Below are 17,251 nucleotides of genomic sequence, written 5' to 3' on the forward strand. Positions count from 1 at the left end.
AAATTGATAGTTAGTTCATTGCACAATCATAGGAGGGAAAAAGACTACGATAATTCAGTTGTACTTCTTACTTGCTGAGTATTTAAACCCCTATTTTGACTTTGCAGGGAAGTGCCAAGGCCAGGATTTGAGGCATTTGGCCTAGCAGTTTGATTTTGCAATCCTCGGACTTGGAGGTTATCCATCTGTGACCTATATATAAATGAAGAGATCATATTATAAAACCTTTCCATAATTGGTAGTCTCTCTTAAGCAGTAAAAGTTAATGGTGTTCAACCACAACAGCTAGAAGTCAATCAGTACCGAGGCACGAAGTTCTCTTGTTGGACATTGTCTATGTTAGGAATTACAGCAGCTCGATCGACTTGTCCTTGATTAGAAAAATATTGACTCCTGAATCCAAAATCATTTGCAAACAATATATTTAGCTTGTTGGGTTCATGTTCAAGCTATGATGTTTGTTTCCTGATTGAAAAACTAATTTTTTTTATATATAGAAAATACTAAACATGAAAAATTGGATACCGGGGAGCAGGAAAAGAAGGTCCAGGTTGAATGTGGTTGCCACAAAGTTCTGAAGTGGTTGCGTTTGATGTCATATAGCCATGTCCCGGCTGTGGTTGATGAGTATTGGAGTACTGATGCCTGAATAATATTCAAATAGTTAGACTTGGAACTGTTATTCTAACTTGGTTGATGTTCATAATTCTTTCCATTATGTGCACACAAAAAAAAAGAGAGATAGAGAGCTCAAAAAGACTTGAAAGATCCTCGTCAATTTTTCAAGTTTATTGTTTTCATGATTAAAAGAGTGTATATGTATTCGAGGTTAATACCATTGATTCATCGCAGGCACTTGATTGCTCATTGGTAACTGATAATTAGTCCATTGTTGGTCCCTAAATAAGCAACATTTGTTAGTGATTTCTTCATACATATGCATAATTCTTTGCTATTAATCCACTAAACATTTGATATCATTTTAGCTTACCTCAAAGGATTGGCGCATTGAGGATGAAATAAATTAGGCAGATACCTATATTCAAACATAATGAATTCATTTAGTGTGAACAAGAAGAAGAAGTTAAATAATGATGAATATTATGATAATAAGAAAAATTAACTGTAGAATAACTAAATTGCAAGAAATCATCTTCTGATAAAATATGCTTAAGAATGACGTACAAGAGAAGCTCAGATTTATTGAATGAATCTTCTGGTAATTGAAAATCGAACTGATTCGATGTCAAGTTGACATCATCCTCATTAAAAGACGGTTGGACTCCTTCCATCTGAGGTTTAAGAAAGAACAGAAAGCACAGATTAGATATGTGTGTGTGTGTGTCTATATATATATATATATATGACTTATTTGTTAAAGAGATTCAGATGAAAAATAGGAAATATAAATGTTGCTGTTAATGATTTAATTCTTTGTTTTAATGCTAAATGTTGATTTATTTGTCACTTGTTGTAAACAAGTTTAATGAAAGGTAATTAATACTGATCAAGTTAATTCATGAATGAGTAAGAGACAATTTCATTGAATCATTATGTCAGAAAATATTGGATAAAAATAATTAATGGCAGTCCCACAGGGCATGGATTCCAAAATCTAGTATTGGAAAAGAAATCCCATATATAAGGAGTTAAAAACAGCAAAGAATTTTGAAAAGACAAAAACAATGAATTCAAGGTTTAGGGTTAATTTACTAGGCATGGATTACAAAATCTGAGAAAAAGATCGATTTATTTATCATGGATTACTTTAAAGATTCAGACAAGATGGAGTACAATTAATTTACCTGGATTCAAGATGTTCTTCAAGTGCTTGCTGGTTTGCTTAAGCAGTGATCAGCCAAAAGAAAAGGAAGAGAAATCACAGATCAGAGAAGAATTTATGGCTTAGAAAAATAATAAATATGCAGTATACATAAATCTAGTTCGCACAGATCATGAGATGAGATGTGGAAGAGAACGTTACATACTATTATTAGTAAGCTCACCTCAATAATAATTAATTTTCGTATTGTTGGACAGGAAGGAAGTTGCGAGGAAGCAACCCAAACATTACATTATAAGATATAGAAAGTTAACGTGTGGACCCGCCCCAATGTTGTCATTTCGAAGAAGCTGTCAAGAAAATGTAAACACATGGATATGAGACAGAATAGCATATGTCTGTATTTCTGCATTGTGTACAGGTTTTTTTTTAATATATTTTTTATTTAAAAATATATTAAATAATTTTTGAATTTTTTTTTATATTGCCACGTAAAAAAATTCAAAAATATTAATTACGAACAGTCAATTGATATAGTTTTATAGGTTTTTAATTAGTCTAACTGATTTGAGTCATGTCATGGTTAATGGTTATCAGAACAACTAACACCCCGATAAAAATAATAATAATTTCACAGTTGAACAATGCTTTTTAAAAACCTTGATATTTTTTTATTTTAAATTAAATTTTTTAATATTTTTAGATTATTTTTACATTTTAATGTTAAAAACATTTAAAAAATAAAAAAATATTTTATTATATTTTTAAATAAAAAATAATTATTACCACACCATCAAACATTATCTTATTTTATGATACTATACTTAAACTTTTCCACACCAATGGAAATTATTATTTTTTCCAACACCCTTCTACAAATTTATATTCTTAGCCCTTGACCAAAGTATGATTTGCTAGCCAACTTGCACATTAGTTTCCGATTAATACAAAGATGATCGTGTTTTTTTGTTGCCAAATAATTATTATCACACCATCAAATATTATCTTATTCTATGATATTATACTTAAACTCTTCCACACCAATGAAAATTATTATTTTTTCCAACACCCTTCTACAAATTTATATTCTTATCCCTCGACCTATAAAGTATGATTTGCTAGCCAATCTGCACACTAGTTTCCGATTAATAAAAAATGATCGTGTTTTTTTGTTGCCAAAATTGTCGGCCAATAATTTTTTTTTTCATTTTTTAATGATTTTTTTATCTCAAATTCATAAATTAAAAAATTAACAAAATAAAATTTTAAATTAAAAATAAAAATCAAAATAAAAATGCAAAAACTCTAGGGAACAGAATTTTGAAAAACACACCAGGCTACTTTTTTATTTCAGATATTTGGTGTTCAATGTTTCAATTATTTTTAATGAATTAAATTGAATAAAATTTTATCAAATCAAATACCAACTTAAATTAATCGTTGAAGCTGTTTTTTTTTTTTTTGTTTACCTTGAGAACTTCATAATTAAGTATAATAAATTATTAACCTCAAATTCTCAAATTCTCATGAATATAAAATTAAAAATAAAATAATCAGCTTAAATAATAATTAATTAACATATTGCCGGGTAATAAGGAAGTTGTCAGGAAGCAACCCCCCGCTCTACCAAACATGAGAGTGTTTTGTTTGGAGATTATTTTGGTTTATTTTTTTATGGGCATATAAAAAATATATATTTTTAATTTTAAAAAATATAATTTATATTTTAAAAAATTATTTTTTAATAAAAAAACTATCACATCTCCATACCAAACATATATTATATTATAAGATATATAAAGTTAAGGTGTGGACCCCACCAATGTTACAACTTCGAAGAAGCTGCCAAGAAAATGTAAACACATGGAATTTTCAAAATAAAATAGTATATTTATGCATGCTGTAAATGTTTTTTAAAAATATTTTTTACTTTTTATATGATAATATCAAAATAATTAAAAAATATTAAAAATATATTTTTAAAAAACTCATTGGGATTGCAAAGATAAACCAGTTCTAACGTTTAAATTGTTTTAAAAATATTTTAAAAATATAAAAATAAAAAGGGTTTAAGGTGTATTGGGTAGTTTTTATCCTTCTGCCTTTGAGAGTGTCCATCAGAGCAGAGTGATTTTACATAACCATGAAATTTTTATGAGACAAATTATAATGATTTTTTTTATTTTACTAATATACCCAAGCTGTTTATAACTAGATGCTACTTGCTGAGGTGGATATTAGCAACAGAGGAAAGCATACAAAAGTAAACAAAAAAAAAGGATAGCAAAGACGGAAGCATATCAAGCTAACAAAATCAACCCCACCAATTCTCAAATATTCAGATTTTAAAAAACACATGGAAATAATAATTTAAGAAGAAACATGTTTTCAAGCTGTGTCAAATGGAGAATGCTTTAATTAATACGAGGAAAATCTTGTTGATAATATAGTTCGGTATAGCGTACTGCCAGTTAAAAATTACAATCATTATTGATTTTTAATGTATTTTTTATTTAAAAATATATAATAATTTTACAGTTGAATCATGTTTTTAAAAACAATTTATATTTTTTATTTTAATTTAAAATTTTTATATTATTTTGACATTTTAATGTTAAAAATAAATTTTAAAAAATAATAAAAATATTATTTTAAATAAAAAAATACAATTTTTATCACACTATTAAACAATATCTTATTTTTTGATTGTATACATGAACTTTTCCCCACCAATGGATTTTTTTTAAAAGAACAGAAAGCACATAGCAAAGAATATATATATATATATGAGTGGATTACTGGGTACACACGTTACGTAAGTCAAAATAACAGAAAAACAAATAAATGGTGAAAAGCATATTTTAATGGCAGTCCCATTAATTGGAAAAGAAAAGGGTGAATCTAAAATAAGGAGTTAAAATCGGCATAGAATCTTGAAAAGACGAAAACAATGAATTAAAGGTTTAGGGTTAATTTAGTATGAACATCGTAATCTTATGTTTGGACACAATATGGTAAGAGTTAAATGGTGAGTGTCTAATCAAAAAAAATGTTGTTCATCATTGTTGTTTAAAGAAAGAAGATTGTCTCTCACATCAGCTATAAATAAAGAGTGTCATTGATAGTTGATCACCATGAAATAGAGAGAAATACAGAGAAAGCTTAGAGTGAGAGTTGAGTTGAGTAGAGTAGAGAAGTTTTTCTCCTCCTCCTTGTTTTTGTTGTTTGTATTGCTTTTGAGCTTGATTAATACAAACTAGTAGCTCCATGGAGTAGGCAAGTTGTCGAACCACGTAAATTGATGTGTGTTTGAATGCTTGAATGTCCTAACAACTGGTATCAGAGCTCGTTCTTGAAAAAGAGGGTGTTTGATCCAAACTCAAAAATCAAAGTTCTCAAAACGTGTTTTTGAACATACCATCATGAAGAGAAAGACTAGAGGAAGACTAGAGGAATCCATTGGTGAAAACACGGCAAAAAACCAACGTCTTGCATGCCAACACGCACCTGCACGCACCATCACCAGCATTGCCCACGCGTCACGCGTCTTCCTCGCCCGTTTCCTGCAACCTGAGCCGGGTTGACCTGACACTTCAGCAGCCACGCAAGCAGTTATGCACAGCCAGCAACCACGTCACCTTCCACGTCAGCTGCCACTTCATCCCTGCCACGCCAGCAAAAAATACATGTGGTTCTGCCACGTCAGAATTGTGGGGCTCGCATATCTTACGTGGCTGACATGTCAACATATTCAAGTTAGCATTTTGGGTTTTGATCCAGTGTGGTGCAGCGACTATTACTCCTACCACGTGGCTTCATCTGTAGCGTCCAGTGATCTCAAAGTTTGATTGTTTAAATTTGAGCCATCCGAAGTCCGATTTGGATGATCTTAGTGTCGTTTCTAATATTTTTTGCCATTCCAGACACATCTGTAAGGTCAGATTTTACAGATTTGAATCCAAGAAAGATTAAAAATGGCTGATGAAATAAAGGTTGCGGGAATTGAAAAATTTGATGGAACTAATTTTGGATATTGGAAAATGCAAATTAAAGACTATCTATATGGGAAGAAACTTCATCTTCCTCTGTTGGGGAGCAAACCAGAAAACATGTCAGAAGAAGATTGGCAAATTCTTGATAGACAAGTTTTGGGCATTATCCGGCTATCCCTGTCAAGAATAGTTGCTCATAATGTTATAAAAGAGAAATCCACAGCAAGATTGATGGAAGCCTTGTCTGGGATATATGAGAAGCCATCAGCAAATAACAAAGTGCACTTGATGAAGAAGCTGTTCAACCTGAAGATGACAGAAAACACCTCTGTTACACAGCATCTTAATAATTTCAACACCATCACAAATCAATTGTCATCCGTTGAAATTGAGTTTGATGATGAGATCCGAGCACTTATTTTGCTAGCTTCACTTCCAAGCAGTTGGGAAGGTATGAGAATAGCCGTAAGTAACTCAGCCGGAAAATCCAAATTAAAATATGATGACATCCGAGATCTGATTTTAGCTGAAGAAGTACGAAGAAAAGACTCGGGTGAAAGCTCAAGTTCAGGTTCAGCTTTCAACATCAACACTCGAGGAAGGAGACAAGACAGAGGCTTATCCAGAGGCAGATCAAAATCCAGGTACAGAAGCAAAAGCAAGTTTGGACCCAGGAAGCAGGTTGAATGTTGGAATTGTGGCAAACCTGGCCATTTTATGAGGAGTTGCACAAAACCAAAGAAACCTGAAGCTGATTCTGTAAATGCGAAACCTGAAGCTGATTCTACAAATGCCACTATAGACATGGTATAAGATGCTTTGATTCTTGCTGTACATAGTCCTATTGATGATTGGGTTCTTGATTCTGGAGCTTCATTTCACTGTACTCCACACCATGAAATGATGCAAAATTACACTGCTGGAAATTATGGGGTAGTCTATCTGGCCGATGGACAACCATTGGAGATTGTGGGTATAGGAGATGTGCAAATCAAGACAATGAATGGATCTACATGGAACTTGCAAAATGTAAGGCATGTTCCTGAACTAAAGAAGAAGTTGATCTCGGTCGGACAACTTGATGATAGTGGCCATTCAATCCTTTTCTCTGGAGGAATGTGGAAGGTATCAAAGGGAGCAATGGTTTTGGCTCGTGGAAAGAATGAAAGAAAACCGGCACTCTATATATGACCACAAGATTAGCAGATATAATTGCCTCTACTGAAGCAGAAAATCAGGCACAGCTATGGCATTGCAGACTCGGCCATATGAGTCAAAAGGGGATGAAGATACTTCATTGTCAACGATATTAGAATGGAAAAGAGAGTTCCAGGCACACCACAACAGAATGGCATTGCTGAACGGATGAACAGGACCATCAACGAATGAGCTAGAAGCATGAGGTTGCATTCTGGGTTACCTCAAACATTCTAGGCTGATGCAGTTCATACTGTAGTTTACTTGATCAACCGTGGACCATCAGTTCCTTTGGAGTTCAGACTGCTCGAGGAAGTTTGGAGAGGAAAAAAAGTACAGCTTTCTTATCTAAAGGTTTTTAGGTGTGTTTCCTATGTGCATGTAGATTCTGATGCTCGCAACAAGCTGGATGCCAAATCAAAGAAATGTTTCTTTATTGGCTATGGAGATGAAGAATTTTGATTTTGGTTTTGGGATGATCAAAATAGGAAGATTATCAGAAACAGGAACGTGATCTTCAACGAGAAAGTTTTGTACAAAGACAGATCAAAGGATAGAACCAGAGATAACTGATTCAGATACGAGTTCACAGAAATCTGAATTCATACAATTAGAAGGGCTTCCTGATGTTACCACTCAAGAGTTTTTACAAGAAAGTTCAAGCACATCAGTACCCACCATTACTACACAAGACAATGCAGAGCCAAGTGAACCAGTTGTTCGCAGGTCTTCAAGGACTATAAAGCCTCCACAACGGTTCACACTTCTACTGAATTATATCTTGCTGACCGATGGTGGTGAACCATTAAATTATGAAGAATCCTTACAAGATGGAAACTCGAGCAAGTGGGAGTTAGCCATGAAGGACGAGATGGAGTCATTGCTGAAGAACAAGACTTGGGAGTTAACCAAACTGCCTGAAGGAAAGAAGGCCCTGCAAAACAAGTGGGTTTACAGAGTAAAGACCGAGCATGACGGAAGCAAACGGTTCAAAGCAAGACTTGTTGTAAAAGGGTTTCAGCAAAAGAAGGGGATCGACTATTCTGAGATATTTTCTCCAGTTGTGAAGCTTACAACAATCAGAGTTGTTCTGGGGATAGTAGCTGCAGAAAATTTACATCTTGAACAATTAGATGTAAAAACAGCATTTCTTCATGGAGAATTGGAGGAAGACATTTACATGCAACAACCAGAGGGGTTTGCAATACCAGGAAAGGAGAGTCAAGTTTGCAAACTAAAGAAGAGCCTATATGGTTTGAAGCAAGCTCCAAGACAGTGGTACAAGAAGTTTGACAACTTCATGTGTAGTTCGGGATACATAAAATGTCAAGCTAATCATTGTTGTTATGTCAAACATTTTGACAACTTCTATATCATTTTATTGCTATATGTGAATGATATGTTAATTGCATGATCCAACATGGAAGAGATTGACAAGTTAAAGCAACAGTTGTCAAAACAGTTTGAAATGAAGGATCTGGGAGCTGCTAAATAAATACTTGGCATGAGAATCATCAGAGACAAAGACAAAGGCATACTAAAGCTTTCACAGACAGAGTATGTTAAGAAGGTTCTCAGCAGGTTTAGTATGGATAATGCTAAGCCAGTATGTACACCTCTGGGAATTATTTCAAGCTCAATAGAGACCAGTCACCAAAAACTGAGCTAGAACATGGATACATGGAGTTTCAGAGTCTGCAAAAGAGAGCTAGTATGGCTACAGAGTTTCCTATAAGAATTGGGCAAGATGAATGGAAAGGGTACTTTGTATAGTGACAGTCAGAGTGCAATCTTCCTTGCCAAGAATCCAGCATTTCACTCCAGAACAAAGCACATATCGATCAAATATCACTTCATCCGGTAATTGCTCGACGATGAACAACTGTTACTTAAAAATATCTGTGGAAGCAAGAATCCAGCTGACATGTTAACCAAAGGAGTTACTCTTGATAAATTGAAGCTGTGTAAAGCTTCAGTTGATTTTAAAGATTAAAAAACAGACCTAACGCCATTTGTGTCCAAGTGGGAGATTGTTATGTGTGGACACAACATGATTGGTGGTAGCCATGCTTGACATGGTAAGTGCTTTTGTCTATATTTTTTTAGTTCTTAAATTGTTTGTTTACTGTGAAGCATAAATTTTAATTATCCTTAATATATATATATATCCCTGAGGCACCATGAAATAGAGAGAAACACAGAGAGAGTTTAGAGTGAGAGTTAAGTTGAGTAGAGAAGTTTTTCTCCTCCTCCTTGTTTTTATTGTTTGTATTGCTTTTGAGTTTGATTAATACAAATAAGTAGTTCCGTGGAGTAGGCAAGTTGTCGAACCACGTAAATTGATGTGTGTTTGAATACTTGAATGTCCTAACATACAAGGCATTGATTATGAAATCCGAGAAAAAAGATTGATTTATTTATCATGGATTATTTCAAAGATTCAGACAAGATGAAGTACAATTAATTTACCTGGATTCAGGATGTTCTTCAAGTGCTAGCTGGTTTGCTTGAGCAGTATTAAGAGAAATCACAGATCAGAGAAGAATATATGGTTTAGAGAAATAATAAAGATGCAATATACATAAATCTAGTTCGCACTTATCATGAGTCTGGGAAAGGAAAATAGGGAATTGTAGAATGAGATGAGATGTGGAAGAGAATGTTACAGCCGCTAGCTCTTTTACTTGCTATAATTTATTATTAAGGTCGCCTCAGTAATAATTAATTAACGTATTGCTTGATAGGAAGGAAGTTGCCAGGAAGCAACCCAAACATATTTCTGCATTATAAGATATAGAAAGGTAAATTATTAAGATAAATTATTAATCCAGGTAAATTAATTGTAATTCTGCATTACAAGATAAATTATTAAGATCGTGACCTATGTAAATTAATTGTACTTCATCTTGTCTGAATCTTACTAATAAACATATTTCTGCATTATAAGATAAATTATTAACATCGTGACCTATGTTCTGGATTGAAGTAGGAAGGTATGGAGTTTCGATTTCACATTGTAACTATACATGATAGACTGAAGAATAACTAAATTGCAAGCAATCATCTTCTGATAAAATATGCTTAAGAATGACGTACGAGAGAAGTGGTGATTGAAGAATAACTAAACCTCTGGAGTGTCGATTCGATATTGAAACAAATTAAAAGAATAGAAGAAAATATTAAATGATTGAATAGAGAACAAAAATTAATTTTCAACGCAGATTATAAGCCGTGGGCATGGATTATAAAATCCGAGAAAAAGATAATTTATTGAATCATGGATTATAAAATCCGAGAAAAAGATCGGTTTATTTATCATGGATTTCTTTAAAGATTCAAACCACATATAGAAAAACAAAAACACCAACAAGATGGAGATTTGATAATCAAAATATTTTTTTATTTTTAATATTGATATATTAAAAAATATTAATTTAATATTTTTTCAAAATAAACAGATTTTTAAATGTAATTAAACATAAATCGGAGTACAAAAACAAATTATGTTTTGATTGCGGGCATAACAACGTTGGCAGTAAGTATCATGATTCTTTCCAATTGAGTCAATTTTAGGATTTTTTTTGGCAGCACGTATATGCTTTAGGAGTTCTTTTTATTAAATCAATATTATAGTAAAAAAAATTAAATCAAAAGAGATAAATAAATGATTCAAATATAATCAACCAATTAATCCATTTAATAGAAAAAAACATTACTGCATCCATAAACTACATTAATCCCTTTTCTAGTTTTTTAAAGAGGTACATCAGTCAATAAGTTTGGAGTACAATGAACGCCGTACCCTTATCTTTCAAATCATCTCATGATCAAACTTTTCGATAATCCATGCCCATGGAAATTATTTTTTTCCCAACTCCCTTCTACAAATTTATATTTTAGCCCTTATCCAATCTTCACACTAGTTTTTCAGATAATCGTGTTTTTTTGTCTTATCACAAAATTGGATCAACCAATAATTTTTCATCTTTTACCGAGTTTTATAATGATTTTTTTACCTCAAACTCATGAATTACTAAATAAAATGAAATTTTAAATCAAAATTAAAAATTAAAATCAAAATGTAAAATGCAAAAACTTTAGAGATTAGAATTTTTAAAAACATCTCATGATGAAATTTCTGGTTTCAGTATCATTTGATTTTCAAAGTTTCAATTATTTTTAATGAATTACATTTAACAAAATTTTGTCAAGTAAACTTATTGAAGCCTCAAATCACAAGTTAATTAAAACAAGTTATCAATTTAAATATAAAAATAAAAATAAAAATAATCATTGATTAAAAAAATTAAAAAATAAAAGGCTATTTTAATCTATAGTGTTTTCTCTCCTGGTACACGGTAAAAGCCTAGACAGTTTTTTCTTTTTTAATTTTAATAATAATTTTCTTCTTTCTATCCCAAGAAATCGAGAATGCTAGTTTCATTCATCAAGATTCTAAATCCTATATTTAGATAAATTAGACAAAAATCCTAGTGCAAAAGTCCTATAAACTAGCCAAACAAATCATACACAGAAAATAAAAGGCCAGAAACATGCTAGCTCAATTTTTGCTCCCCCTAACTAAGAAATGCAGCATGCCCGCTTGGAATTATAGATCATCCAAATTCCAGGGTAAATAATTGGAGAGTAATTTGATAGTGCTTATAGATTAATTAATGTCATTTTATTAGTTATTATTTTATACTTATTTTAAAGAAATAGAGAGATACAACTAGAAGAAGAAAAATCCAAGGTAAAAATATTCTTTATTATTTTTTATGGGTCATGCATTTTATATTATTATTTTTTGTGTTTGTTTTTTAAGTGAATCCAAAAAATTAATAACTAATAATAAATTACTAATTACATCCAAAGAATAATGCGGTGATGGTAGCACAGCATTGATTCTACATGGAGACAAACTAAAAGAATAGAAGAAAATATTAAATGATTTAATAGAGAATAAAATTTAATTTTAAATGCAAATTAAAATAAAGCAGAGTGACTTACGGAGAAAGTACTGAAATTCTACAAACAGTAGAGCGTCGGGGATCCCTAAATTTCCACTTGGAAGGTATACATAATTAAATCAACATAACACCAAATATAACCCTTTTGAAAAATCATTCATCACTTTTTTAAAAACGCAAATGATTATCCCTATTTTTAAAATTCAACGACAGCAATATACTCAAGACCAATATTAAAGTAAAAAAAATAAAAAATAAATCAAAGAATTAATCCATTTAATATAAGAAACATAACTGAATACATGGTCCCCGTGTCCCAAACGTTTTCATCAAAAACCTAAATCTCAGGACTTCTTTGGCAGCCACGTACATGCTTTAGGTGTTCTTTTTTTTTGAAATCCTCATTAGAGGCTAATTTCTAAGCACTTTAAATATAGTTTGAAAGTGTAGTTATCTGTTGTTGACTGTTAAAATATTTTTTATATTGAAATATATTAAAATAATATTTTTTTTTATTTTTTTAAAAATATTTTTAAAATCAATGCATCAAAATAATTCAAAATATATAAAATATAAATTAATTTTTAAAAATATTTTTAAAATACAAAAACAAACAAACAATAAAATAGACTTTCATACACTTATCAAAACCCAGGAACACAATCAGGCATTAGCTTCAAGCAACCAGAGGGAGCTTCACTGCAGTAGAAAACTTCAACATAGCTTGATTTGCTATCCAATCTGCACACCAGTTGATAGCAATTTCTTTTGAACACAATCATGCTTTTTATTTATTATAAATATAAAATAAAGTTGAAGTGAAGTTGGGCCCAATCTTAAATGGTCCAAACATTATTGTTAGAATACGACAGTCCAGTCTTAAAGGTTTTCAACACAATCATTTTTTTTCCTTGTAGCATGTACCATGTCTCAAGCTTCTGTGATCCAAGAATCAGGCTATTGGGGTTTGATGAAGTTAGCTGTTACTAGAAATAAAATAAAATAAAAGAAAATCCTCTTTTAGGTAATTAATTACTCAATTAATCCCCAATTAAATTAGTTTTCTTTTTGTTCACAAAATTTCTAAGAATAAAAATATTTTATTAGACGTCTTAGCTGATTTCTAAACCAGCCTATAATAAAATAAACAAAAAAAAATAAAAGGGGGGGGGCACTCTATTTAATGTCATGAGATTTAGTAATCAAAATATTTTTTTATTTTTAATATTAATATATTAAAAATATTAATTTAATATTTTTTTAAAATAAACAGATTTTTAAATGCACTCAAACATGATTCCGACTACAAAAACAAATTATGTTTTGATCGCGGGCATAACAATCATGGCAGTAAGTACATGCTTTGGGAGTTCTTTTTATTAAATCAATATTATAGTAAAAAGATTAAATCAATACAGATAAATAAATGATCAAAATATAATCAAACAATTAATCCATTTAATAGAATAACTTGTATTAAAATATTTTTTATTTAAAAATATATTAAAATATTTTTATATTTTTAATATTATCACATTCAAATTATTTAAAAATAAAGACCACGTATTCAATCTTCAAAAACTTTAATATGTATTAAGTCAGATTTGTGTAATTACATTTGCCAAGTTTGCTTAATTAAGATGGAATATTTATGGCTACTTTAATCTCTAGTGTTTTCTCTCCCGGTACATGGTAAAAGTCTGGGCAGTTTTTTCTTTTTTAATTTTAATAACAATTCTGTTCTATCTATCCCAAGAACGAACAAAAAAAGAAGAAGAAGAGAAATCACAGATCAGAGAAAAATATATGGCTTAGAAAAGTAATAAAGTTGCAGTATATAAATCTAGTTCACAGTGGTTAAATGCAGAAAGAAAATAAATATGTTTGATAGTGTGATTATTTTTTAAAATATTTTTATTTAAAAATATATTAAAATAATTTGGAGGTAACTTTGATTTTTCTTAAAGCCATACAAAAAACTATAGTCTATATTTTGTAAAAATTATTTTTTAATAAAAATCCACCGTACCTCTCAAAAAAGCGGCCAAAAAAATGTGAACAGATGAATTCTTTTTTAAAAAATAGTATATTTATTAAGTTATTTTAATGATAAATCAATATATGATTTTCATCTTGGGGAAACTCAATAGGATGAAAAATAATATTAATCAAACTTCAAGTTATATTCATTTATCTATCGAGTTAAAAAAAATTAATATGACAATTCAATAGTCTTAAAAAATAATGAAACAAATAAAAAATATTATTTATGTAATTGTAAGCATACTATATAAAAAAGAAATATTTCATATTAATAAATGCTCTTTCTTTCTATTAGTTTATGTTAGTCTTGGATTTTCTTACAAGAATAAAATATATTATTGAATATGAGCAAATTTAAACTTACAAAAATGATTAGTATTTTTACAGATGGATGGAATTGATGAATGATGCAACAAAGAAGGATACGAACCATTACATTTAACGGAGTAATTAACCATTCTACATATTCATTATTTCGAGAGAGAAAGGTCCTTCGGACATCCTTTGCATTAGGATAGAATTGATAAATGATGCAACAAAGATGTATTCTAACAACGAAAGGATTAACAGTACGAAAGGTACAATTCGATTGAGAGAGATTATGCTTACCCTCTATTCTATATTATATTATATCATATTAGTCTCCTCCTATACAAAGTCTACAAAGGGACGAAGGACATCCTTTGCATTGGTATTATATTAGGCGCAGATCAGTCTCCTCCTACTCAAACGTTACAAAGGGACGAAGGACATCCTTTGCATTAGGATGCCCCCCCTCCACTACTGTCTCCCACCATTTTTGTGGACGTGCCCGGATGCATTCAAGAGAAGGGGGAGGAGATGGCTGGCCATTTTCAAGCAACGGAAGACAAATTGGCATCCTCTTCAGCTTCTCACAATCCAGTACATAAATATAATAAAGAGAATTGCAAATCAGTTTTGCACTGCAAATGCTTTTCAGTTCTGGTAAATTACACAAAACCAGTGTTGTTAACTTTGGGAGAATGACTTCCGTGATGGAATTGGAGGTGCTGCTTTCTTCATCTGTTGTTCCTATTATCTCCTCCATTTTCTCACATTCACTAACATAAATCTCTTCCAGGTTTACGAAGTTTGGCAGCAACACAAGTGGGAACCACTTCTTCATGTTGTTACATCCACTACAATTAAACTCTCTAAGACCAGAAAACATACCATTATATGATGGCAATCGTGGTGGTGCAGAGCAGAACCAAGAAGATGAAACCAAGCTCTCCATGCTATTGCAATCCCAAATGGTGATGAACTCCAGTTCAGTTGCATTCTCTAATGACAAAACATCACATAAACTTCTTGCATCGATGCATTCGCAAACCAGTCCTTGAATGCCATTTAAGAACTTGACCTGAAAATCTCCATCTCGGTTGATACTCAAATTACCCAAATTACCCAACCCAACTGTTTTACCTGGCAAATAATCACTGTCAAACCAATAATTTAAATCCGCCATTCCTACTAAAATTTTATATGTGCTTAATGATTGAATACCATCCCAAGATCTGAGATACTCCACGAAGTCAGATAGACCTTCGAAATGGCAATCCAAACTTTCCAAATTTCGCAAGGATACTACTTCCTTTCCTTTAACTGTTATCGGAGCATATCTGTCACCGGATAACATTTCCTCTAGTACAAAGACTTGCAGGTGAGAGAGTTTTGGTAATATCCCACGAGGAAACTCCTTTTCACCACATCCATTCATTCTAAGATACCTCAGGTTGGTTAGGCATTCCATTCCTTGAGGCATCTTTTCAAGTGTAGTGCAAGAGAGATCCAACCTTCTCAATTCCCTTAGCTTCTTTAATGATGGAACACGTCTTAATTTCTCACAATAATTGAGCAATAATGCTGTGAGACTCCCCAAATCAGAGACAGAGTCTGGCAAATTTTCAATACCTGTGCAAGACAGATCGAGGACCTTGAGCCCATGTAATTGCTTGAAAAATGAATCCGCAATCAATCGCAGCTCTCTATTCCCACGTAAAATTAGAGATGACAAATTTGGACACATTGGTGAATGGCTGGAAGGAATTTCTTCGATCTGGTTTCGCATTAGTGAGACTCTTGTGAGATTCTCTGTCCACTCCTCTGCATCTGGTATCTCTTTTAATTGCGCACCTGCTTTAACCATGACTTTAGAGTTTTCTATTTGGATGGCCATGTCCCTAATCAAGTCATGCATCTTGACACATTTACTATCATTATACCCTATTTTTACACTTTCCATTAGGCAGACATTTTCAAGTCTATTAAGCATCGTATGTCCCTCATCAAATGCATCTCCCCTTCTTCTCTTTCCATTAATTATTCCCTCGTCGATCAAATAACCTATCAACGTCTCCCTTTCAATCTCATCATCTTCAGGAAATAATGCACAGTACAAGAGACATTGTTGTAGTGCTAAATCACCTAACCGATCATAACTAAACCACAATAACTTGAATACTTTCTCATCTATGTCCCTAAATTTTGATTCTCTCAATTTGTTCAATGTATTTCTCCACTCATGTGGGTCATCCACTCCCCTCAAGCTTCCTGCCACTGTAATAATTCCCAGTGGCAAACCAGCACATTCCCCAGCAATATCTTTCGCAATTCCTTCTACTTCTGGTGAAAGTGCTCCATCACGTCCAAGTTTCTCCATGAACAAAATCCAAGCTTCTTCCTCATAAAGTAGCTTCACTTTGATTTTGTGGCGGCAAGCCATCCGATGACAAACCGTTTCTGATCTAGTTGTCATAATCAGCTTGCATCCTTTCAACAGCACAGGAATTCCCACTTCATCAAGTTCAAAATTGTTCCACAAATCATCTAAAATGAGAATCCATTTTTGTTTCGTACTTAGTTCTTCTGACAATTTAACAGCTCTATCCAGATCATCATCTTCACTTGAAAGGTCTAGATGAAGACTTTTAGCAATGAGATTCTGCAATCTAGTAATGCTAAAATCTTGAGACACAGTCACCCACCAAACATGATCACAAATATCTGGTCTTTGTAGAAGCTCATTATAGATATGTTTGAATATTGTCGTTTTACCAACCCCTCCCATCCCATAAATGCCAATGGTTGGGACTTTATCATCCATTAACAAAGACCATATCTCCTTCGTATTCTCTTCAAATGCTTGACCCACTGGCTTTGTAGAGCTAGTAGGTAATGGAACTCCTCTAGTCTTGTTGTATTTTAGACTTTCAGAAGATCTAGCTCCAGCACCAACCTGCACT

The 17,251-nt window shown here is 32.1% G+C and overlaps 2 protein-coding genes across 2 annotated transcripts in view; both read right to left on the reverse strand.

Annotated features, from left to right (window-relative positions):
* LOC105109798 (probable disease resistance protein At4g27220) overlaps window positions 1–17,251 on the reverse strand; it is a 53,865-nt gene that overhangs the window by 23,997 nt on the left and 12,617 nt on the right. The window contains exon 5 of the mRNA XM_011004615.1: window positions 1,186–1,292. Coding sequence (XP_011002917.1) covers window positions 1,186–1,292 — 107 coding nt within the window. The remainder of the gene's footprint in view (window positions 1–1,185; window positions 1,293–17,251) is intronic.
* Window positions 14,396–17,251, reverse strand: part of LOC105109796 (probable disease resistance protein At4g27220) — a 15,411-nt gene continuing 12,555 nt past the window's right edge. The window contains exons 2-3 of the mRNA XM_011004611.1: window positions 14,681–17,250; window positions 14,396–14,618 (exon numbers count right to left, since the gene is read on the reverse strand). Coding sequence (XP_011002913.1) covers window positions 14,707–17,250 — 2,544 coding nt within the window. The 3' untranslated portion in view covers window positions 14,396–14,618; window positions 14,681–14,706. The remainder of the gene's footprint in view (window positions 14,619–14,680; window position 17,251) is intronic.

Source organism: Populus euphratica, unplaced genomic scaffold, assembly GCF_000495115.2.
Source record: "Populus euphratica unplaced genomic scaffold, PopEup_1.0 scaffold231.1, whole genome shotgun sequence".
NCBI lineage: Eukaryota > Viridiplantae > Streptophyta > Magnoliopsida > Malpighiales > Salicaceae > Populus > Populus euphratica.